Raw genomic sequence first — 23,963 nt, forward strand, 5'->3', positions numbered from 1 at the left:
TTATATGTATATGTATTTCTGATATTGATTAAGGTATTGTGTTTGTGTAGTTCATTATTAAAATGTATAATTAGGAAATATAGGTTGTTAATAGATAATCATAATAGTCAAGTTTGTAGTCACATTAGTTAAGATTTTCTAGATGTACATAGATATATTTTAGATAGGCATTCTTCATATTTTTCAAAGATTATAGAATATGGCATTTTAAATGTTTTAATAACTGAGGACTTTTCATGACAATGAGACACTCTGCTCCTGGCAGCACCAATCTACTTCAGGAAGAAGATGGGCATCGAAGAGGCTCCTTATGGAGTTTGATAGCCATTTGGGCAAGAAACTGCTCTTGCCTGGACTATTGCATAAACTGGACACAGAGAACCTACAGAGAGAGGACTACTGAACTTGCCTAAGGTGAGATGATCTTTTGGGGTTCCTGATTCATGAAAGAGTCTGCGAGACATTCTGCAGGACACAGCAGAAAGTGACTGAACTGACTTTGAATTTTCCTGCTTTATGGAAATGTCTGCTGGATACCATGGGCCTGAAGGCTGAAGATGGATGCCCCAACGGTACAGAGGAACTTTGGGTGACTGTCCAGGCAGCGAGATGTCTCTGTCATTTCTAGAGTTTTAAAAGTTGCTTTTTTCTTGTTTGCTTAGGTAGTATTGTATCTTTCTGGAGTCTTTGATGGAGTTAAGAATAGTTAGTTATAGTTATAGTTTTCCTTAGTTATGATAAAGATTATTGTAACTTTTACTTGATAACTGTTTTGTTATATGTAATTTTGCTATGTTAAAGTTAAAGCCTTTTTTTTTTTTTGTTTAAACCGAAAAAGGGGAAATGATGGAGGAAGGTCATTGGTTAAATAAAAAGAAACTGCTTGGCCCTCATTGGTTAGAAGATAGGTGGGAGGAGTAAACAGAACAGAACTCTGGGAGGAAGAGGAAGTGAGCTCAGACTCCACAGCTCTCCTCTCGGGAGCAGACGCCTCAGAGAGACGCCATGCTCCCAGCTCCCAGGCAGACACACGCTATGAAGCTCCGACCCAGGATGGACATAGGCTAGAATCTTCCCAGTAAGCGCACCTAGGGGCGCTACACAGATGATTAGAAATGGGCTAAATTAATATGTGAGAATTAGCCTAGAAGAGGCTAGATAGAAATGGGCCAAGCAGTGATTAAATGAATACAGTTTGTGTGTTGTTATTTCGGGCATAAGCTAGCCAGGCAGCCGGGGTACTGGGGACGCAGCCCCGCCGCCCTTATTACTACAGATAACGGGCCAATTTCTCTGTGACTGGACTAGGGTCCTCCGGAAGAACAGTGTACTTTCTTAACCAAGCCATCTCTCGAGCCCTGTTTCTGCTATTTGAGGTTCTATCTTAAAGTTATCTTCTCTAGTAGAAAAATTAGTGCCCAAATAAACATTGACAGTACAGAATTTTTTGTGGTATCCTGTATTTGGAATGCGTTATTTTGTCGATTATTGTCATGTATTTTGAAATCTTTAGAGAACCGAGTACCTGCCAGCATCAAGATATTTATTATTTCATGTGTGGTCTTCAGGGCTAAGTAGATTAGGGTTCAGAAGTACTTAGGTTTTTTCCAAATAGGTAGCTGTTTTAGTACCTTCAGACAAAGTAGATTTTTGTTTGTTTTTGTTTTTTAGACGGCTTCTCTGTGTAGTCCTGTCCATCCTGGAACTTACTCTGTAGACCATGCTAGCCATTGTCTCAGAGATGCACCTGCCTCTGTCTCCCAAGTACTGGTATTAAAGGCATGTGCCACCACCACCAAACTAGAGAATTACAGTTATAGTTTACAGTTTTAGGATTAATTTTATTTGTATTTCTGTGTATATCTGTGTATGTATGCTGTGTATGTGTGTAGTGGCCTGAGACGTACCTAGGTTAAGATCTTTCCCGGTAAGCCACAGCCTCATGGTGCTACACAGATTTAAGGAAAATGGGTTAATCAAGATGTGAGAGTTAGCCAATATGAGGCTAGAAATAATGGGCCAGACAGTGTTTAAATGAATACAGTTTCCGTGTAATTATTTCGGGTGTAAAGCTAGCCGGGGGCTGGGAACGCAGCCCACTGTTCCTTTTACTACATGGCTATAGACCACGCTACCTCAGACTCAGTAATTTGCCTGTCTCTGCATGCTTTCAATAGATTTTTATCTTTTCCATTCTATTTCAAAGATTTAAATAAATATAAAAGCTATTTCATGATTCCAGTGGTTTTATGCATTTTTCTTCTATTCTCTTTACCAAAAGCCAAGGATAAATAAGACTCTAAATTGTCTTGATGTCAACCTGTTTCAGGGCATGTTCTATCAACATCAAAGCAGTGTTATTTGCCTTAAATGTTCATGTTTGAGAGAAATTTTGTTTTTTGATTAATTGAAATTTGTACCCTAGTGTGTCATTCACTGTGATTAAAAGAACAGACAGCTTCAAAGGAAGAGCAGTTTATGGAGGCTCAGTGATCGAAGAGCTTTGTAGCTCTGTCGCTTATGAACCTTCGGTGAGGCATGATGGGGTGCCCAGGGTGGAGCAAAGGTGCCCACCTAATGGCAGCCAGAAAGCAGAGGAAGAACTGAGGCCAGAGTCTCACCATCCCAAGGGCACATCCCCATTACCCTAATGTCAGGTTCTATGTGCTGACGGTTCAGAACCTCCCAGTCAGGCTGTTATGGGCCTTTCAGAGACCTTTGGTCCAAACCATAATACCTGGACTCTAAAATTAAATGGAAACTGTTGAGTTAAAAGTGACACTGAGGATTTTTCTTAGCCGGGCGATGGTGGCGCACACCTTTAATCCCAGCACTCGGGAGGCAGAGGCAGGTGGATCTCTGTGAGTTCGAGACCAGCCTGGTCTACAGAGCTAGTTCCAGGACAGGCTCCAAAGCCACGGAGAAACCCTGTCTCTGAAAAACCAAAAAATAAATAAATAAATAAATAAAAAAATAAAAAAAATTTTTTTCTTGGAATAAGTGTAGCTTCACTACTAATGGCTGCTAGTTTGGAATGCTACTAGGGTTTCCAGCTCAGCCCTATTACTTGGTGGGTGGTCAACAGCACATTATTTAAATTTTATTCTTTTTAATCTATAAATACAGACAACTTATTTATTAAATATTTTTTTAAGTAGTGATTATAGAGAATGTGTTGATATAGTTGAAAGTGCAGTGGAATTAGCCCCCATTACTGTAGGCACTGAAGTAGAGGGGAACCAGATGTTTATAACATTCCGAGAGCACTGGGTTGGGTGTCAGAGCCTCTTCCCCCAGCTAAGAAGCCACGCCAGATTTGGAAACTGCTCTTGCCACAAGTATCAGGCTATGGAATGTGGAAGCTGACTGGTGTTGCCAGTGTGAGGGTCTGCTGTGGATTTGTGTGCAGGTTACCTGATGTAAAAAGAAAAGCAGTGGCTCAGCCTTACAGATCTTCCTTGTACGTATTGTCATATCACTTCCATAGCCAGGTCTCAGGAGTGTTTGGAATTCAGTGCCTGTGCCTGCCTGCCCACCTGTCTCACAGTGTGGCCTTGGGATCAGGGTCATAGTTTAGAATTAAAAAATCCACATCAGATTCTGGCTATGGCTCAAGCTGGTTCCTTAACAGAAAAAAAAAAAATTCTACCTTTCTGAAGGTTGGAGAAACAACATCTTTTGTAAGAGGGTAAAGAGATACTCAGGTATGTAAAAAAGCATGTGTATGTAAAGCAACTGTAAGGCACCCCAGTGTATTATAAATAATAGATAGGAATGCTTGCTGCTCTTATGATTATTTATCTTTCCACTTCATCGTCATTTAACAATGTGTAGACCCCTTTGTTGGGACAGAATTGCACATTATGGACATGAATAGTTGGAAAGTTCTGTCTCAAAGTGGTTGCGCCCATCTTTACCCCTGTGAGTATAAGGAAGGCCTGCATAGACACTACACTAGGCGAGATCTCTGTTCTAAACAATGTAGCATGTTTTCTCAAAGACTCACCTTAAATATAACACTGCAGGATATTTAGTGACTATTTGATAAGGTGACCTCAGATTACTTCTGGTACTGTTTACGGTGACCCCTAGTTAGCAAGTCCATGAATCTGAGTTTTCCTCTTCAGTAAAGGAATCTCTTAACTGAAGAGCTGCAAGCCTAACATATAGGCAGGTCTCAAGAAGATACTGGTTCTTTCTATTTATTGTACTAGTGAGGAATTGTAGGCAGAACATCCATGAAGAATACATCCTTACAGGCTGCTTGGACTTGTCTGTACTGATTAGATACTCTTCCCCATCCGTGGACCGAGATCCTTTTATAGTACGTACTTTGTCGTACCAGGTATCAGCTATGTTTTTGTACCTGTTTGCCGTGCAGAGACGTGCTCCCTTACCTTATCCCTCATGCCCAGTTCGTGCCTGGAAGGAGCTACTCTGTAAATGTTTGTTCAATGATGGATCATCGTAACTGTAGGTCCACCCTGACTAAAGTCATTCCACAGTGACTGGGCTAGGAGGAGGGAAGGGCAGGGAAATGGTGACGTGGGGTAGAAATGATAGGATTTCATTATTTGAAGAGAGATCAGCCCACTTTGTTCTTTAATGTATCTTGAAAGTCTGTCAAAGAATTCAGCAACATGGTGAATAAATGAATGAAAAAATAAGTCCTCATTTAAAATCTTTTAAATTACATCTATGTGTTATGGGGTGGTGTGCTCCGCATGTGTGTGGAGGTCAGAGAAAAACATGCAGGAGTCAGTTCTCCCCTTCCATGTAAGTTCTGAGGTAGTCAGGCTTCGCAACAGGTGCCTGCTAAGCCATCTTGCCGAACCAAGTCCCCTACTTTAACCTTAGTCCTAGAATATCAAAGGTACAAGATTTTTCAGACAATAGACACCCTGATTGTCTGGAATTGAGCTGTTCCATAGCAATTTCTCTTCTGGGCTAAGCTTCATGAAATTAAGTTAGCTGCCCTTAGATCTGCTTCCGTATTTAACCGCCACTAAAGCTGCCACCTTAGAACTAGGTAGTGGGTCAAGAAAAACTAAATTTGGCCTAAGTCTCTCTGCTGCCGTTGTGCCCACTGCTTTTGGACCTGGCATCGCTTGCTCTATCCATTGAAGCTCTGCCATGCTCTAGCCTGTAGCCCTTTTCCTGTCTTGGCTTTTGGTTACCCTTCTGGTATCTGAACCAGCCTCAGAGGGATTGTTTTGCCTTTTCCATGCTGATGTATTTAAAACTTACCTTTTTGTTGCTAATAAAAATTTGCCTGTGAGAAAACAGTTGCTTAAAATATTTAGAGTTCATCCTTGAACATTAATGGATGATGTTTAGAAAACAGTTGAAAATAACTGTTTAAAATAGCTGATTAGAGTTAGAAAGGATCTTCAGATTTGCAAGACACAGTGCCCTCTTTACATTCAATGTTTTCATCGGACAAAAAACATGTAAATACATGTGTCTATCAGGGCTGGTGAGATGGCTCAGTGTGGAAGGCACTTGTCTTGCAAGCCTAGTGACCTGAATTGGATCCAGAGAATTCATGTTAAGGTGTTTGGAGAGAACCAACTCCAAGAAGCTGTCTTCTGGCCTCCATACATGCTGTGGCATGCATATCCACAATACATATATGAGCGCATGCATGTATACACACTAATAGCTAATAAGAGTGAGCCGAGATGATCAGTACTATGGTTTTACTAGCAGAGGCTAGGGACTGGCATGTACATAGCTCAGTTAATAATAGAGGGATTGCCTCCCACCACCACATGGGCATACTGTTATCTCAGCACTTCAGAGGGAGGCGGCCAAAGTCATCCTTGGCTACATAATGAATTTGAGACCTGTTTCCAAAACAACAAAACATGCTGTTAGTCTAGTCAGTGTGAAGATGAAGACTACTGCGTGTGTGTGTGTATGTGTATGTGTGTGTGCACACATGCACACGCTCGTATATCTGTGCACATGTACATGCTTTTGGAAATAAATACATGGTAAATAGTAGTCAAAATAAAATAATTAGAATTTGAGTATCTCTGTCCCTACTTTTGCTTAGCTGGTATCCTTGATGGAAGGGGAGACTATGAAAGGGAACGGGTTTGTTAAATGATTACTTTCCAGTTGTGACAGACACATTATTATTATTATTATTATATTTTTAAATATGTATGAGTCCTTTTCCTGCAAATGTCTTTGGCCCATGTTCAGAGGGCATTGGAGCTCCTAGAATTGGAGTTACAGACTCCAATTACTATTAGAGTAACTGCTGGGAACTACCTCAGATCCTTGGAAAATCATCAAATGCTTTAAACTGCTGAGCCATCTCTCCAGCCCCAGTATTCCTTATTTTCTTAGAACAGTGATAGAGATGGTAGGATGCGAGGTGGTTTATTTTGCCTTAAGAAAAAGGTGAATATTAGAAGGAATTATGAGAGAGCTGGTCTATTCTTTACGTTCAGAGAATTCTCCTGAGCTGCTGAAGAGATGATATCTACTCAGGGACTCAGCTAAGTCTTGGGCACTTTAGAGTCCAAGTCGATGAAAGATTATTTTAGAATTTATATAGAATCTTTTTAATGTGAAGCATATGGTTTTAAAAATGTTTTTGATAGGTTTACTTAACAGATTAATGTAGTTTGACAACAAGCCCAGACCCGATGGCTACAAGCTCAGTGATGAGCTGATTGCAGTAAAGCGCACTTCCGCTTTCTCTCTGTGTGGCTGACCCTTTAACTCAGTAGGTCTCGTGAGAACTGACACGGGAATAGCACTGTGCATTCCTTTTGGCTCTGTCGTAACTTAATTTTTTTCTTGTAACTTAACTTTTTACAGACTAACATTCTAGTTTACTCTTAAAGAAAAGGGAGACTAAAATCTGTAGGGTAGGAAGTCCATTTTCAGAATGTACTTGTTTGTGTTCAGATAGGGTCTCATGTGTAGCTCTGGTTGTCCTGGAACTTGCTGCTCAAACTTAGAATCTACCTGCCACTGCCTCTAGAGGATTATTTGTTCGTTTCTATTTGAATTCTGTGTATATGTGCTATGTGTAGGTATATGCATGCCAGTACAGAGGCTTGGATCCCCTGAAGCTGGGGTTACAGGTGGTTGTGAGCTGCCTAATGTGGGTGCTGGAACAAGCCATCTCTCCAGACCAGAATGTACATTCTTAACTCCTGTCTAATAGGGAAAATCCAAGGCCAAAGACTTACTCTACTGAATATATTAGTGGGTTTTTTTTTTTTAATCTTTTGGTGTGGGTGGGTTTGATTTTGATCCTTGAGCATATGCAGAGGATTAAAAAATCTTAATCTTAGAAGTATTTTTGTGTTTTTCTCCTTTTCAACTGGGATTAAAACGTTTTTCTGGCATCTTCCCTGCTCTATTATGTGCGAAGCACGTGGGAGGGCAGTTTTTTCCAGTTTGCTAGGAAGGGAAACTATTCAATGGCAGAATTATATGACTGGGTTTTATCTCTGTGGGTATAACTTGAAAGCAGTTAGTTCTACATTAATGTGCTTTAGTTATTTGAAATCATGAAATAATAGGTCAAACACCAACACTAAGTTTATTTCAAAAAGACTTGAAATAAACGTAGAATCAACGCCTTTCCAAATGTATTTTTGATATGTCAGTTAATTAAATAAGTCCTCCTGGGATATGAAAAGAAAAATTGTGAGACTTTTCTTTAAGTAAATCAGTTAAATTTTTACTGTTTCCCTATTTGTTGGCAGGACTTTGTGTCATTGTATCAGGATTTTGAAAACTTCTATACAAGAAACCTCTACATGAGGATAAGAGACAACTGGAACCGACCTATTTGTAGTGTGCCTGGAGCCAGGGTGGACATCATGGAGAGACAGTCCCATGACTACAACTGGTCGTTCAAGTGAGTTGTTTTAGAAATCATTTCTTACCAACAGAGGAATTTGGGTATTCTCTCAAAGCAAAAGCAGCAGCTGAATATGATTAATTCCTGGCAATACTGTCCTTGTTCTTGGAATACTTTTTGGAGGGAGTGTAGGGATGCTAGGCAAGTGCTACACCAGGGAGCTACACACACCACAGCCCTCATTGGACTCAAGGGCTTTTTTCTCTTTCATTCGGTTCTTTTGTTTTTATTTTTTTGTTTGTTCTGTTTTGGTTTTTGGTTTGTTTGTTTTTTTTTTCATCTGACTGAATAAACATTTTATTCGACGTGTGTGGTTTTTGGTTTTTTTGAGACAAGGTTTCTCCATGTAGCCCTGGCTGTCCTGCAAATAGAATAAGTTGGCCTCAAACTCAGGCATTCACCTGTCCCTGCCTCCTAAGTGCTGGGATTAAAGGTGCATGCCACCACCACCACTGTCCAGCATGGTTTATTTTTTGAAACAGGATCTCATTATGTAGCTATGGCTGTCCTGAAACTCACTTTATAGACCAGGTTGGTGTCAAACTCACTTTTTCTTTTAAGATTTATTTATTATGTATATAGTGTTCTGCCTGCATGTAGTCCTGCAACCAGAAGAAGGCACCAGATCTCATTATAGATGACTGTGAGCCACCATATGGTTGCTGAAAATTAAACTCAGGACCTCTGGAAGAGCAGCCAGTGCTCTTAAGCTCTGAGTCATCTCTCCAGCCCTCAAACTCACTTTTTAATACACAAAAATGGGATCATATGTTATATATTTTTTGCTAACATACTGGCAACATCTTGCCTATGTGTGTGTTCACTATAAGTTCATTGTTTGTAGTGGCTAATACCTACATAGTATTCCACAGTGCTGGTGTGCCATCCCTAGCCATCTTATGCTAGTCTGTCCCAGACCCCAGCACTTAAAGGCTCAGCACTTCTACCGTCAGTCATCTGGACCATGACATGCTTACCGACTGAGCTTCCATCATAGGGGGACCATCACTGGTCCCTGGGCCTATGGGAGGACAATGGCTCCTAAAGGACCCTTGTGTGTGCGTGCTCACATGTAGAATTGCTGAATCAAAACATACATAATTTTCAGTGAATAAGTAGTACCAAATTGCCCTCCAGAAGAAAATACTGAATGAAGGCTAGTTTTTAAGAATGTTCTAAGCCAATGTTGCCTGTCACACTTTATAATTTTATCGCTGTTAATAGATTAACATTTTTTAAAAATAATTTTTATTCTTTGATGATTTCATGCTTGTGCTTGTTAGACTTTGTTGTACCTTTCTTCTCTCATGAGTCTGTGCTCCTTTTCTACAGAGTGTCCTCTCTATTTCTCTGTATAGTGCTTTTGTGTTACCAGTGTATTATGTCACCCTAAAGTATCAGGCATGCTGTGAGTATCATTAAGTTTTATACTATTGAAACACAGGTACACAGGGAATATAATTAAAGGTGTTATAAACATGGGTTCCTACAACTATCTTGGATTTGCGAGGAACACTGGATCATGTCAGGAAGCAGCTGCTGAAGTTCTCAAGGAGTATGGAGCTGGAGTGTGCAGCACTCGCCAAGAGATTGGTAAGTATGAGCTCAGGGTGAGTTAGGTCACACACTTTCTTTTCCTCGAGTGATGGATAATCTTAATATTTGCAACACATTTTGAGATGGATCCCAGTGTGTTGCATATACATAATGTCCATAGCAAAGTTTTGTATTTGTTTCATTTATGACTTTGTTGGATTTTATTGTTTCATAACTCTTAGAAGTGCCGCTTATTGCATAGGAACTCTCAAAACTAATGTGCTTTCATACTGGCAAGCTAGGGCTGATAATCCGTAGATATGTTCCGAGAATTAAATAAGCTAATTCATGTAAAGCACTTGGAACAGAATTAGCTACTCAGTAAATGTAAACTGTTGTTACAAATCTGTAAAATGTGAAAGATTAACCATCTTTTAAAATTTTTGATTTATGTGCATTGGTGTTTGGCCTGCATGTGTGTCTGCATGAGGGTATCAGATCCCTTGGAACTGTAGTTATAGACAGCTGTGAGCTGCCATGTTGGTGCTTGGACTTGAACCCAGGTCCTCTGGAAGAGCAGCCAGTGCTCTTTTTTGTTTTGTTTTAAGACAGGATTTCTGTAGCTTTGACTACCCTGGAATGTGCTCTATAGGCCAGGTTGGCCTTGAACTCAGAGATCTGCCTGCATCTGCCTTCTGACTATAGGGATTAAAGGAGTGTACCGCCACCCCAATGTAATAACCCACTGAGTCTCCAATGCTGGAGGAGCCTCAGAGTGTAGCGCAATTCTTATTGATATTAATAATAAAAACCCAGAGTCAGATATAAAGGTTAATGCTGAAGATCAGAGAAGCAGAGCGGCCAGCCACTAGAACATTCTTACCTCTACCATTGCTCATATGCATCCTCAGGCTTCACTGAGCCTCTGTCTCCTCCCACCGTATCTTCCTCTCTACCCAGTCATATCACTCCTGTCTCCACCTGACTCCCAAATACTGGGATCACCTTTGTGTGAGCTCTTTTTCTCTTTGAGACTGGATCAATTTTGTGTAGCCCAGGGTTGCCCTGAACTAACAGAGATCTGGCTGTCCCCCAAGTCCTGAGATTAGAGGTGTGTGCCACCACTGCCTGGCTTCTAGTGGCTTAGCTCTGCACTCTGTTCTTCAGGCAAGCTTTATTTGTTAAAACACAGACAAAATATCACTGCTGAGATTTGAGAAGCATGTTATTTTTACCGTAGTTCTCTGTGTAATCTGTCTCCTGCTTTAGTCTGAACTGATAGCTCTCAGGACTGTTTTACAATTACGTTCTGGTCTTTCTTTCTTTCTTTCTTTCTTTTTTTTTTCTTTCTGGATTTTCGAGACAGGGTTTTTCTGTAGCTTTGGAGCTTGTCCTGGAACTAGCTCTTGTGGCATTCTGGTATTTCTTTATTTGGGGTGAGAGGAGCCATTTTAGGAATTTTGTTCCTATGTCCAATTTGGATTCCTTATTCCCTGTTCCTTCCTCTCGGTAACGGATCCCTCATTGGTAGAGCTCATTGTCTAGTGCCCTCCTGGTGTGCAGGGAATTGAAATATGGTATCAGAAACCGTCTTTTATGTGATAATATTGCTCAGCTAGTCATTCTGGCACTACCACATGCAAGGTTGAAAATATCTTGTGAGGAGTGGGGCCGGTCAAGTATGATGCTATTATGGTTCATGGCGTTTTGTGTAATTCCTTCTCTCCAGATTTCTACCTAGAAAGACTTCATTGTTTAGAAACCTTTGGGGATAAATAATACATAAACATGGCTAGTAATTCCCAACGTACCCGAAGGCATGCAATGAAAAATCTACATGCTGCATGTGGTTCAGCCATGTAGTTCCCCTTCCTGCAGAAATGGATTCTGCTGTTGTTTTTCTGGGCCTTTGTTTGTTTTGCATATTCTTGGACACCTTAAAAAATTTAATATTTTTAGTTAACATGGAAAAAAATGGATATCATTCTTATATACATACATGACACATGTACTTTTTATATTGTTCATGTTTGTACCCCCAATAGCATCCTTGTTTTACCCCAACTCCTTCCATCCCCTCCTTCCCCTAAAGCCCCTATTATGCTTTCATATAATAGTTTGTTTAAATTTAGAGTCTACATATGAGAAAATGGTTTTTCTTCCCTTTTTTTGAGATTTTTTTTCCCCCTAGTTTTTAAGACCTCATTTCTTTTGAGTATATCAGGAAATTGCAGTTTTACCTTGTTATGAATCTCCCTCACAAGCTGTGCTGTCTTGCTACTTTGTGGATCCTTATAAATTGAAGACTCATATTCTTTGATTTCGTGATAATCTCCTGAACATTTTCTTAGTTATTGCTTTTGAAAAATATGTGCAGACTCTTAGTATTTATCTCCTAATTGTTTTGCTTTCCTGTTTTCTGTCCTTTCATTTTTTTTCTTTTGCTACTGAGAAATTGGGTGGGCAGATCTGTCTATAAACTTGCCCTTCCTCACCATTTACCTGGCAGTACGTATACTTCAGTATCAGAAGCCCAGAAGTTCTAAATGATGTTCTTTTACTGTGTGGGCGAAAGAAGGCAGAGTTACTGGGTTGCTTGTGCTAGGCTTAGAAGGGACAGTGTGTTACTTTCTGTCTCTTGTCTTAAAAGCTTTATTAAGATATAATTTATATTGGCTGGGATTAAAGGGTGCACGCCTTTAATCCCAGCACTCAGAAGGCAGAGGCAGGCAGATCTTTTTGATTTCGAGGCCAGCCTGGTCTACAAGAACTAATTCCAGGACAGGCTGCAAAGCTATAGCAAAACTCTGTTTCAGAAAAAAATATATATAATTTATATGATGTATAATTTGTCCATTTGAAGAGTATACTTCTTTTAGGATTGTTAGCAGAGATGACAGCTGTCGCTACAGTTTAAATTTTAGAATATTTTCATTCCCTCTATAGAGCTGCCTGACCCCCTAGCATTCACTGGCAGCCAGTGGTCTGCAGTCTTTTTTTTGCCTCCTTTGGACATTTCATATACATGCACTCATGTAACATTGTGGCCTTTCACGTGTGGCTTCTTTCACTTAGCGTACATTCACAAGATTGCCTATGTGTAATATGCATTAGTACTTCATAGACTACATCAGCACGCCATTCTACTTTGTGACTAAGTAACAACCACATCGTGTTTATCTCTGCTGGACATTTGGTTTGTTTCTTTTTGGCTTTAAGAATATATTTGTGGGGGGCTGGAGAGATGGCTCAGAGGTTAAGAGCACTGCCTGCTCTTCCAAAGGTCCTGAGTTCAATTCCCGGCAACCACATGGTGGCTCACAACCATCTGGAATGAGGTCTGGTACCCTCTTCTGGCCTGCGGTCATACACACAGACAGAATATTGTATACATAATAAATAAATAAATTATTTAAAAAAAAAAAAAGAATATATTTGTGAAATAACATTTTCATTTCTCTTGCGTATATACTTAGGTGTGGTATTGCTAGATCACATGGTAATGATTAGCATTTTGAGCTGCTTCCCAGAGCAGCTACACTATTGTATAGTCCCATCAGCAGTGGGAGTTCATGGTTTTGGGGGCTTGGTATTAAGAGGAAGAGGGTAAGGTATGCTTAGTCTTGCAGCTATATATCCCGGGCTTATCTTGAATTTGAGATCCTCCTACAAGTCCTGGGATTACAGATGTGTTCTGCCATTCCTGGCTATGTGTGTTTTATATATCATGGTTGTAGGCCAGCTTTAACCATTTCCTGCCTTGATTGTTGCTGCCTCTCACTTTAAGCCTCTCTGGAGTTCATGCAGTGAGTGTACTCCTCTCTCATCAACTCATCATCTACTTAGTAAGGACATAGATTTAACCTTGTCTGTCTCAAAGTTCCCAGCTCTGTTGGCTTCCTAGGACTACTATAACAAAGAATGAGAAATAGGAAATTGTGGAGGCTAGAAGTATGAGGTCAAGGTGTTGGCAAGGCCAAGCTCACTCTGACAGCACCTTAGTGTTCCCTAGCCTGTGGTCTCATGGCTGTCTTTCTGTGTGTCAGACACTGTCATCTTCTGTGCCTCCTCTGTATATGTCTGTTTGTCCGGGACCTTATTTTATCTTGATTATTTTTGTGAAGAATTTCCAAAGTGGCTGTATTCTGAGGGAAAGGAGTTGGAGTTGTCTTGTTTTGGTTCTGGAGTCTGACTCTGGTCTTTGGACATGCTGTGCATCTGCCCCATCACAGAGCTGCCTCCTCAGCCCCTCAGGATATCTTTAGTGGAACACAGTTTACCCTTTACATTACCCATGCTTGTATTTCTCATGTTTCACTAATTGTGCTAAGGATTACAAGTATTCATAAATGGAGTTTCAGTTCTTGTCCTCCCAGTGTTTTGGGATGTGTGTGTTAACTTTTCAACAGAAAATATCAACAGAATTTTTTTGTTTTGGTTTTGGTTTTTCAGGGCAGGGTTTCTCTATGTAGCTCTGGCTGTCCTGAAACTCAGTCTGTAAACCAGACTGGCCTCAAACTCAGAAATCTACCTGCCTATCTTCTAACTGCTGGGATTAGAGGCGTGTGCCATCACCACCTCACCAGTTCCACCTTTAAAGTAAGTTTTGTAGCTGAAGCTTGAGAAATCACAGGTCAGTGGTGTGAGCTAGAAAGCTACACACTGATCGGGTACAGTTAGCACTGTGTATCTTTATGGCACTGCGAATTTTGTAAAGTACCAGGATGTTATCTTGATCTTTATAACAACGTCTTGAGATTGATAAGGGATTATTATTTGTGGTGCTCGCCAATGAATACTTGTTAAAGTCTTAATGATACATACATAGCATTCAAGATCAACAATCTTTCTCAGTCTTGATTCTTTGTGCAAATCATTCAGTCATTAGGGATTCGAAAGCCACTGTAGTTGCCATAGTACAATGGTAACAGTCATTTGAAAGTGAGAATAGGTGTGCTCCATGTGGTTTCAAGTGAGCCATTATCCCTGAGGATGGGTGGTGTCATGGGCACAGCTGGTACCTCAGCTGGCCAGCAGTACTGCTGATACTTCTGCTGTCTAGCTTCTTATCCTCTACGTATTCTCTCTTTGCAACAGGCCAGTTACACTGTATTGCATGACTGGTGACTTCAAAAATGTAGACACAAACTTGTTAGGTCTTAGACCTGAGACTAAAACATGAAAAACATTGAGTTAGTAGTCTTCCTTTTTCTCCAGAGCTGCTAAATCTGAATGTATCGCTGTTGTGTTTTTACAGCTGTTGCTGTTTATAGTGTCAGCCTCTTGATGAACTGATTTGGAAAATGTTACAACACATGGATTGATTTATTTTTATTTTATTTATTTGTTTATAGGTTTGTTTTTTGGTTTTTTTGTTTGTTTTTTATTGAGACAGGGTCTCTCTGGGTAACAGCTGTAGCTGTCCTGGAACTCACTTTGTAGACCAGGCTGGCCTTGAACTTACAGAGATCTGCCTGCCTCTGGCGTGCACCACCATCACCCTGCTAAAAATATTTTGATTTTATTTGTGTGCATGCATGCGTATGTGTGGCATAGGTAAGAGGACAACTCTCAGGAGTTGGTTCTTCCATATACCATGTTTGTTCCAGGAATTGAGCTCAGGTGGTCAGGCTTGGCAGCAAGTGTACACACTGATCCATCTTGCTGGTCCAGTTTTCTCTTAATAAATTAGTAATTTTAAAATTGAGTATGATACTGATTTCATTAATTGACTTCTTCATACAGGAAACCTGGACAAGCATGAAGAACTAGAGAAACTGGTAGCAAGGTTCTTGGGCGTGGAAGCTGCTATGACCTATGGCATGGGATTTGCCACAAATTCAATGAACATTCCTGCTCTTGTTGGCAAAGTAAGATGGCATCATTTGTGGCAGTTCTCTTATACATATGTTCTTTGTTTTGATAAACACATCCTGATCCAGTTGCCCTATTATTAACATTGGGCTAAGCACAGTTTACAATGATAGATACTCCATCACAGATTTTTTTTTGGCAAGTATATCTTGCAGAACCAGTACCAGTTGGAGTTTTCCTCCTAGAACCTGTGGTCCTTCCCTCTTCCTGTACAATTTTGAAAGAATTCCAGTGAAAATAAATGCCAAAAGATTAAAATTATGGAAGAAAGATTTAATTCAGAAACTTAATAGTTTTATCTAAGTATAAAAATAAGAAAATGTACCAGGCAGTGTGGCACATGCCTTTAATCCCAGCATTCAGAGGCAGAGGCAGGTGGATCTCTGTGAGTTCGAGGCCTGTCTGGTCTACAGAGTGAGTTCCAGGACAGGCTCCAAATCTACAGAGAAACCTTATCTTGGAAAAAGCAAAGCAAAACAAGACAGGCTCCAAAGCTACAGAGAAACCTTATCTTGAAAAAAAACAAAACAAAACAAAACAGAAAACAAACAGAAAGAAAATGCATTTACCTTGATATATAGGTAAATTTTATATAAACGTAATGTGTATGTCTGTATCTCTGCATGTCCATTCTGTAGTTGAACTTGTTACAGCTAACGTAAGGAGAGGTAAAATGCTTTCTAAATGTCGCTACCCAGCACTGTCAGCTCAAAAAGAACCCCTGTTGTTTGTTTTATATCTTAGCATGAATGTTTAGGCACATTGATAGACGCAGTGGGTTGCCTCAGACTTTTTTTTAACCTTTTCTCTCTCAAAGTTCCCACTGAGAGGTTTTACTCGTCTGTTGATTACACAGTCAAACTTATCCATGACTGTGAATGTGTCACATTGCTTTACTGGTCCTCAAGGTTTTCTTTGTAAACGGTTAGTGTGACTCCAATTCAGCTATAACTGATTCTCTAAGGAACAGGTGGAACAGTAAACAAATTGCAATGCAAGAGATTTAACCCAGTTGTATTGATATCACAATGTAACTGGTTTATTTGTACATTGAAGTAGAAGACAGACCTTCTCAGATGAGATCAAACTACTAAGTTTCCTAATATTCAGTGAACCTATTTGAAATGCAAAGATAGTAGCATTAAAAGTAAGAAGATGAAATGGCACAGTAGCATGTACCTACTGTCCTTCACTTCGGGGGCTGAAGCAAGAAGTTCAGGGATTTGAGATCAACATAGAGTTCGGAAGCGGGGGCTGTGTCAGAAATAAATAATGTCAGCTTAGTGGTTGAATGCCTGCTTAGCATTTTTCATGGTCCTGGGTTTGATCTTTCACCTTCAAGGGAAAAAAAAAGATGAAAAAGTTGCACACTAATGAAAAATTTGAAGTTACTGTATTGATAAAAGCAGATTTCAGACCAAGGAATATTGTAAAGATGAAGAATATGCTATAATGCAAGAGAGTTGATTAATCAGGATGTGTTAGGAACCTGAAGCAGAAGCTGATGAAACTCACTGGAGGGTAGAGAAATAGAGGTGCATTAGTCATTAGCAATGGGTACCAACAGAGAATGGTATCAACAAGAATCAGCATGGGTACAGAACACTGGCAAAACAGTTTCAGCTTGCTAATCTTCTAGACACCTACCAAACACTTCCCAACAACAGCAGAGTATTTACCAGAATAAGTACATTGTACTTTGGGGTTTAAATAAGTTTTAATGTTTGAAAATACAAAAACTATTAAAGTATGTTCTTTGGCCACAGTACAGTTTAATCAAATCATTCACACAGATTTTCGAAGTTAAATCAAAACTAAAAAACGTTGATGAAATGTAATATCACAAATCAGTAAAGCACTATACATGTAGACATGTATAACACTAATGTACTTGGAGTGTATGTGCCTTCCTCCTGAGTTACATACTTAGTTTATTTTACATGCTGTTTCCAGGGAGAAAAAGAAAGAAAAGCTTTTCTATCTTAAGAAATCATAAAAAGAGGGCTAGAGAGGGTTCCGTGGTTAAGAGTACTTGCTGGCTTCTGTTTGATTCCCAGCACTTATATATATGGTTTCCCACATCAACTCCTGACTCCAATTCCAGGGGCCTAATGTACTCAACTGACTGACTCCGCAGGCAGCAGGCATGCCTGTGGTGCATATAAATACATGTAGACCAAATTCTCATACACATAAAATAAATCTAAAATGAAAATTTCAGAATAAGAGCAAATTATGCCCAATTAAGTAAACAGGAAATAGACGATAGCAACATCAGAATACAGATACAGAATCAGCGAATTTCAGGGAAAAGCAGTGAACTGAAGCTGGTTCTCAGAGAAATAAGTAAAATGGCAAACTCTAACTACACCCATCAGGATAAAAAGAGAGGAGGCAGGAATGAAAGAAAGAGCTTCTTTGTACATCCTGTGGACTTAAAGGATAAGAAGAAAGTCTTAGGATACAGCGTGTTCAGCAGCTCATACAGCATGGACAAGTTCTTTGAAAGACACAGTGTGTGTTTCTTTCCATTGGTAACAACACACTGCCATCCTGTGTTTTGGCAGCATAAACCTGAAATTCTGACCTGGATTTTCTTAGGGTTTTGACACTAGGAGGTTAAGTGACCTCACTTTGTATCTTCCCATATGCTCATGAATGCTAGTAAGTCATCATTTAGACTTAGATTTCTTCTATACTAACATGAAAGGGGCTACCTTCCAGATTAGTCTTCCAAATTATAGTTGAAATGGTAGTAACTATTATTTGATCTCTTAAGAATGGTAATTCTTTGAATTCGATCCTGAATCTCTCTAAGTTGCTTGATTGTTCATCTTAAAGGCTGGTAGAACACATGATCTAAAATGTGGAGCTTTGTATTGAGTCTCTTGTGCCCATGCTTAGATAAGAAAGATTTTCCTTTGTAAATTGAAGGTGATATAATACCTATTTCATGTGTTATAACAAAACAATGCTGTAAAATCCCTTAACAAACTGCCTAAAGCATATGCACTTAGATGTCACCTCCTAATATTTCATATTCATTTTATTTTTGAACCAACTATATAATAGAACCTCACAGTAGACTACAAGAAAAAAAGCCAGATTGATAACCTAAAAATGTTGACTAAAGGGTCTGAAAAACAACCTTGCGAATTTTGCCTGAAAAATAAATTATCTGGAAAGAGAAGGAAGTTGGGAGAATGCTTTTAAAGTACACTAGACTAGAGGCTTGCATGCTAAGTCAGGCTTACAAAAGAGCAGTCCTCCTGCTCTTCTCCCAGTGATTTCAATTTAGACTTGAGAGGAGCTGCAGGGGGCATGGAGTCCCACCCTGGCCTTCACCCAGCTTCCCTTTCGTAGCATCTTACCAGTGCAGCATCTCCCAAAGCCCGGAGGTTAACTGTGACACAGTACACTGACGAATGCAAAGCCTAGTTCATGTCTGCGATTAATCGTTTCCAGTCTACCCTTGGCTTCCATTGAGGCACCATCTTCATTTAACTGTAGCCCCTAGTCTTTTCCAGTGTACTTCCTGACTCCCACATGCTGGCTGTCCCTTATTTTGTATAACGTCTCTCATCTTGAGTGGTCAACTGGTGGCATATGTTATGGAGAAGGACACTACATAGGCGACACTGACCTCAGGCTGTTGCATAACATACATGGTGCCAGTATATGTTACTAGCGATATAAATAAATGTGGCTACTTGGTTAAGATAACAAACAAGACTTTCTACTGTATCTTCTTATTATTCCTTTTGTAATTACCAATTACCATGATAGAGAAACTTAGGGACTGTGTAACTGGTATTTTTTTATTAAACTCTCAAACACTAATTTTAGTGTGGCTATGCATTGCCAGTGACGGTCAATTGCTTTGGTATTCTTAGAGTGAATTTTCTCATTCCTTTATTTATTCGTGGAGTTTTGTGGAAGAGTTGTTGCTTCTCCTCTATATCAGTATGGACTCCTGAATATCTTATTATTTATGTAGTAACCCAACATTAGAACCTTTTTACATTTTTACTTTTCTGGGTTTTTTGAGGCAGGGTTTTTCTGTTTAGCTTTGGCTCTTCTGGATCTTACTATGTAGACCAGGATGGCCTCAAACTCAGAGATAGGTCTGCCTCTGCCTCCTGAGTATTGGAATTAAAGGCATGCAGCATTATTCCCAGCTATGAATATAATTTTGTATTGCTTAAGTTGTTTTTGTTTGGGCCATTGGGGTATTTTGAGGTGATTTTCATATGGAAATTTGCTTATTTATTTACTCATTCATCTGTTTGTTTGTTATAGCGTCAAGGATCCAACCCAGGGCCTTGTACATGCCAGGCAAATGTTCTCTACCACTGAGCCTTATACTCCCAGCCCCTGTTGAGGCCAATTTTGAAAGACAAAAACTTGGGTTTTTTTTTGTTGTTGTTGTTGTTTTGTTTTTATTTTAGCAGGATCCCATGAGAGATGGAAGGGTAAGAAATAAACCACCAAGAATGTCAGGCTTTTCTCTCTCCTTAACTTAGGTGTTAAAGAATGTTTGGGGATTTTAAGAGGCTAAACCACAGCCTTCATACTATGTGATTTTGGGGTTTATAAATGGGTTCTTCCCTGAACTGAGATATGTTAATATTGAAGGGAAAAGAACTATATCTACAGCTGCCATTTCTCACAAAATGATAGATAGATCAAAATGCTCTCAAATCATAGATATCAGGACCCTTTACAGACTGCTAGATTTTAGGTGTATGTAAGAACATGTTGCTATGTATCAGGTATTTAAATTGACAGGATTACGAAACTATTGCATGTAGGATGGATTCTGCATATGCTTCTAAAGCATCTTTGAAAACTGTTTTCAGCGAAATTAGTGTCTTACCTTCCTGTGCTTGTGACTTTGCAGGGTTGTCTGATTCTGAGTGATGAACTGAACCATGCATCACTGGTTCTAGGAGCCAGGCTGTCGGGAGCAACCATTCGAATCTTCAAACACAACAGTGAGTTATTCTGGGCTTTGCCATTGGCTTTACTGTCTGGTGATGACAAAGTTACGGTAGTAGTAGGAAGTACAAGGCAGCTGAAGTAGAAGATTTAAAATGTTCTTCTGGTCCAGTCTTTTCAAAAGACACTTCCTTTTTTTTTTTTTTCCTTTAATGAAATAAAAGCAGGATATGGTGGCACGTGATTGTAAACCTAGCACTTGGGAGGAATTTTCATGAGGTCAGCTTGAATATGTGTGTGTATCTCTCTATCTGTCTGTCCGTCTACGAATGAAGAGAACATATGGTTGATGGGATTCCTTTTTGCAGTTTATACTGCCTTCCCTTGATTTGATTCTTAGGTTTTCCATCTCTCCTTTCCTTGTTAGTAAATCTCTGTTCAGATACATTTGTTGGATACATAGCATGTCTTGTCATGACACTAGGAGTAAGATTAGTGAAGAGATGTGAATAGTTAAGCAACAACTAAATACAATAAAACAGCTGGAACCAGCAGGTGAGGAGTTAGCTACACAAGCTGTGTGATGTGAGTTCAATCCTTGGAACCCATCCATGCAAAAGAGAACGGACTCCAAAAGTTGTTTTCTTGCACTACACTTGTGCTGTGGCGTGAGCCTCCCTCACCTCTCATCACACACAGGCACAAGACACACACTTAACAAAGTTTGGGGCTGGAAAGGCAGCTCAGTGGTTAAAGAATGTGCACAGCTTTTACAGAGGATCTGAGTTTGGTTCCCAGTACCCATTTAAGGCTGCACTCATTCTATAAGGTGTCTGCCACATGGGTGTGAAAACCCGAGTTCTGATCCCCAGCACTGATATAAAAAGATGGGCATGGCACCTCATGCCTATGATCTCAGCACTGGGAGATGGAGATAGCAAGATCTTTGGGGCTAGCCAGTCTAGCTCAATTGCTGAGCCAGAAGTTCAGGAGAGACCATGTCTTAAAAAATAAGGTAGGGTATGATTGAGGAAGACACTTGGCATCAACCTCTTGCCTCTGCAAATACCTATATTTGCATGTGTACCTGCACATGTGTGTTTATGCATAAGTTTATACACATATACCACCCACATACATACATACATATAGACACATGTTCAAGAAAAAAAGAACAGACAAATGTTCTCTACAGTAATAAACAAAGATGGTAGGGAATGGTGTTGTCAAGCTAAAACTTGTTCCCTAAATGGAAATACCTTTGTGCAGTTTTTAAAATGCATAAATCATAGTTTTAAAAAATTAAAGTACACAAATCATAATCTTAAAAAATTATTTATATAAAAACTTATAAAAATCATATTTTTATAATTTAAAACACATATAGGGAGAAAGATCATCCAGCTGTATTTAAAATATCATCTCTTGCAAAAATGTATGTATGCAGATGAAATTGTAGAATAATATATAAATATTAGGTCTGTATCCCTGGAAGGAAGGATTGGATGGCAATAACTTATTTCTTTTTTTCTTTTTATCTTAAGTAAAATGTTCTACAGTGAGACTGGAAGTGTTTTGTATGTGATTGAGACCTTTTCATTGTTGCTGTGAAACTTTTAACCATAAATATTGCTACCTTTTTGTCCATGCCTGTGACTCTTCCCTATGCTTAAATGTGACGTATCCAGATAGACCATAGCTCGTTGTCTCCTCTGTTTGTCCTTAAATCCTTTTTGAACTTTTTTTTTCTTTTTTTCTTTTGATTTTTCAAGACAGGGTTTCTCTGTAGCTTTGGAGCCTGTCCTGGAACTCCCTTTGTAAACCAGGCTGGACTTGAACTCACAGAGATCCGCCTGCCTCTGCCTCCCAAGTACTGGGATTAAAAGCGTGCGCCACCACCGCCCAGCCCTTTTTGAAATTTTAACTGTAAGCAGCACTGCGCTAACATTTCCATGATCATCTGATTAGTGTTGAGCACCCTCAGAGTGCTTTTTTTTTTTTTTTTTTTTTTTTTGGTTTTTCGAGACAGGGTTTCTCTGTGGTTTTGGAGCCTGTCCTGGAACTCCCTTTGTAGACCAGGCTGGTCTCGAACTCACAGAGATCCGCCTGCCTCTGCCTCCCGAGTACTGGGATTAAAGGCGTGTGCCACCACCGCCCGGCAAGGGTGTGCTTTTTTTTTTTTTTGGTTTTTCAAGAGAGGGTTTCTCTGTGTAGCTATGGACCCTGTCCTGGAACTCACTCCATAGACCAGGCTGGCCTCGAACTCACAGAGATCCACCTGCCTCTCTCTGCCTCCTGAATGCTGGGGTTTGGATTAAAGGCATGCACCACCACCACCCAGCAGGTATGTTTTTAATACCTTTTCAAATAACAAATGTGACATTGGACACTTGTATCCACTGGCCAACATGGTCTATTATGTATCATTTTAAATCTTTCTGAACCTAATAAGGGCACAATTTGGGGGTTTTATTTATTTATTTTTTTTAGGTATAGAGTGGTTTTTTTTATACAGCTATTGTATTTGTAGCTATTTCTTGATAATCCGTTTAATCTCAAGCTAATATCTTTTTATTGGTTTTAGGAGCTCTTTGTATTGTCCTTTTATGTCACGCTATTTTTATTTAAATGTCTTGTTATTTTGACTTATCAAAAATTTTTTTGACTTTTAAGTTGTATTTAATGCTTCTTCAGTAAAGGGGGTCTGTTCTCTCACATTTTCCTTTAGGAGTTTTGTGGCATATTTAAACTTTAATTTACATGGTCTATGATGGAAGAAAGATGGAAATAGCTTCCCTAAGTATGTAATCTGTCCTTTGACTAAAGTTTGTAGAAGACCTTTCCCACTGTTATTGCTTGCTTGCTTTTTGAGACAGGGTCTTATTATGTAGCACTGGCTAGTCTGGAACTTACCATCTATCCTAGATTGTCTTTGACTTTATAAGGATTCTCCTTTTCAACCTCCAGTTTGCTAGGATTGCAGCCATGCACTGCCACATTCAGTTTCTTTTTCCTGTGATCTTCCTTTTGTCTAAAGTGTTGAACCACTGCTTCCTTTCTGTCTCCTTTCTGTATATAAACATAGGAAGCAGCTACAGTGAGCGCACTCACTTGTCTCCTGCTCTGGGCTGTCAAGCAGTACTGCTGTGCTGCAAATATTGAAAGGTGTGGCACAGTCATGACCTTTGCCCATCCTGCTGTGTGTTTTTATCACACTATTTCCTTTTCCTATCAAAGTTCAATTATAAGAAAGACAAAGTCATGCAATTTTGACCCTTTCTTTCAGTGATAAGCAGTAAAGAACACAGAAAGTTTATAGTGTAGGGCCTCTCACTTGCATGACATGTTCCTCACATTTAATGTTGCTTAGATTTAGGGAGAATTTTTTTTAAAAATGCCACTCAAAACAAGTATTTTAAGTATAAAGTCTATAGAGATGGAGACGTTTGAGAGGAAAACTATGGTCCTTACTAATGATAGCCCCAAATATGCTTGCTGTCTTTCAGCAGCGCAGCTGACGGAGTGAAAGTGGGGCCATCTCAGCTGAGTGCTCTTGTAGGAGGCTGCCTGTTTGTTCCCGGCTGCCAGACCCGAAATAATCACTCAGAAACTATATTATTTAAATCACTGCTTGGTCAATCATTTAAGCATGCTAGCTAGCTCTTACATCTAGAATTAACCCATTTCCATTATTGTATATTTTATTATGAGGTTCGTGGCCTAC

The 23,963-nt window shown here is 39.6% G+C and overlaps 1 protein-coding gene across 1 annotated transcript in view; it reads left to right on the forward strand.

The window, feature by feature from the left end:
* The window catches only part of Sptlc2 (serine palmitoyltransferase long chain base subunit 2), a 70,411-nt gene that overhangs the window by 22,633 nt on the left and 23,815 nt on the right, over positions 1–23,963 (forward strand). The window contains exons 3-6 of the mRNA XM_041658698.1: positions 7,734–7,888; positions 9,336–9,484; positions 15,173–15,297; positions 20,202–20,295. Coding sequence (XP_041514632.1) covers positions 7,734–7,888; positions 9,336–9,484; positions 15,173–15,297; positions 20,202–20,295 — 523 coding nt within the window. The remainder of the gene's footprint in view (positions 1–7,733; positions 7,889–9,335; positions 9,485–15,172; positions 15,298–20,201; positions 20,296–23,963) is intronic.

This window comes from Microtus oregoni, unplaced genomic scaffold (assembly GCF_018167655.1).
Source record: "Microtus oregoni isolate MIOR12 unplaced genomic scaffold, Mior012 000009F_ref0000495, whole genome shotgun sequence".
Classification (NCBI taxonomy): Eukaryota; Metazoa; Chordata; class Mammalia; order Rodentia; family Cricetidae; genus Microtus; species Microtus oregoni.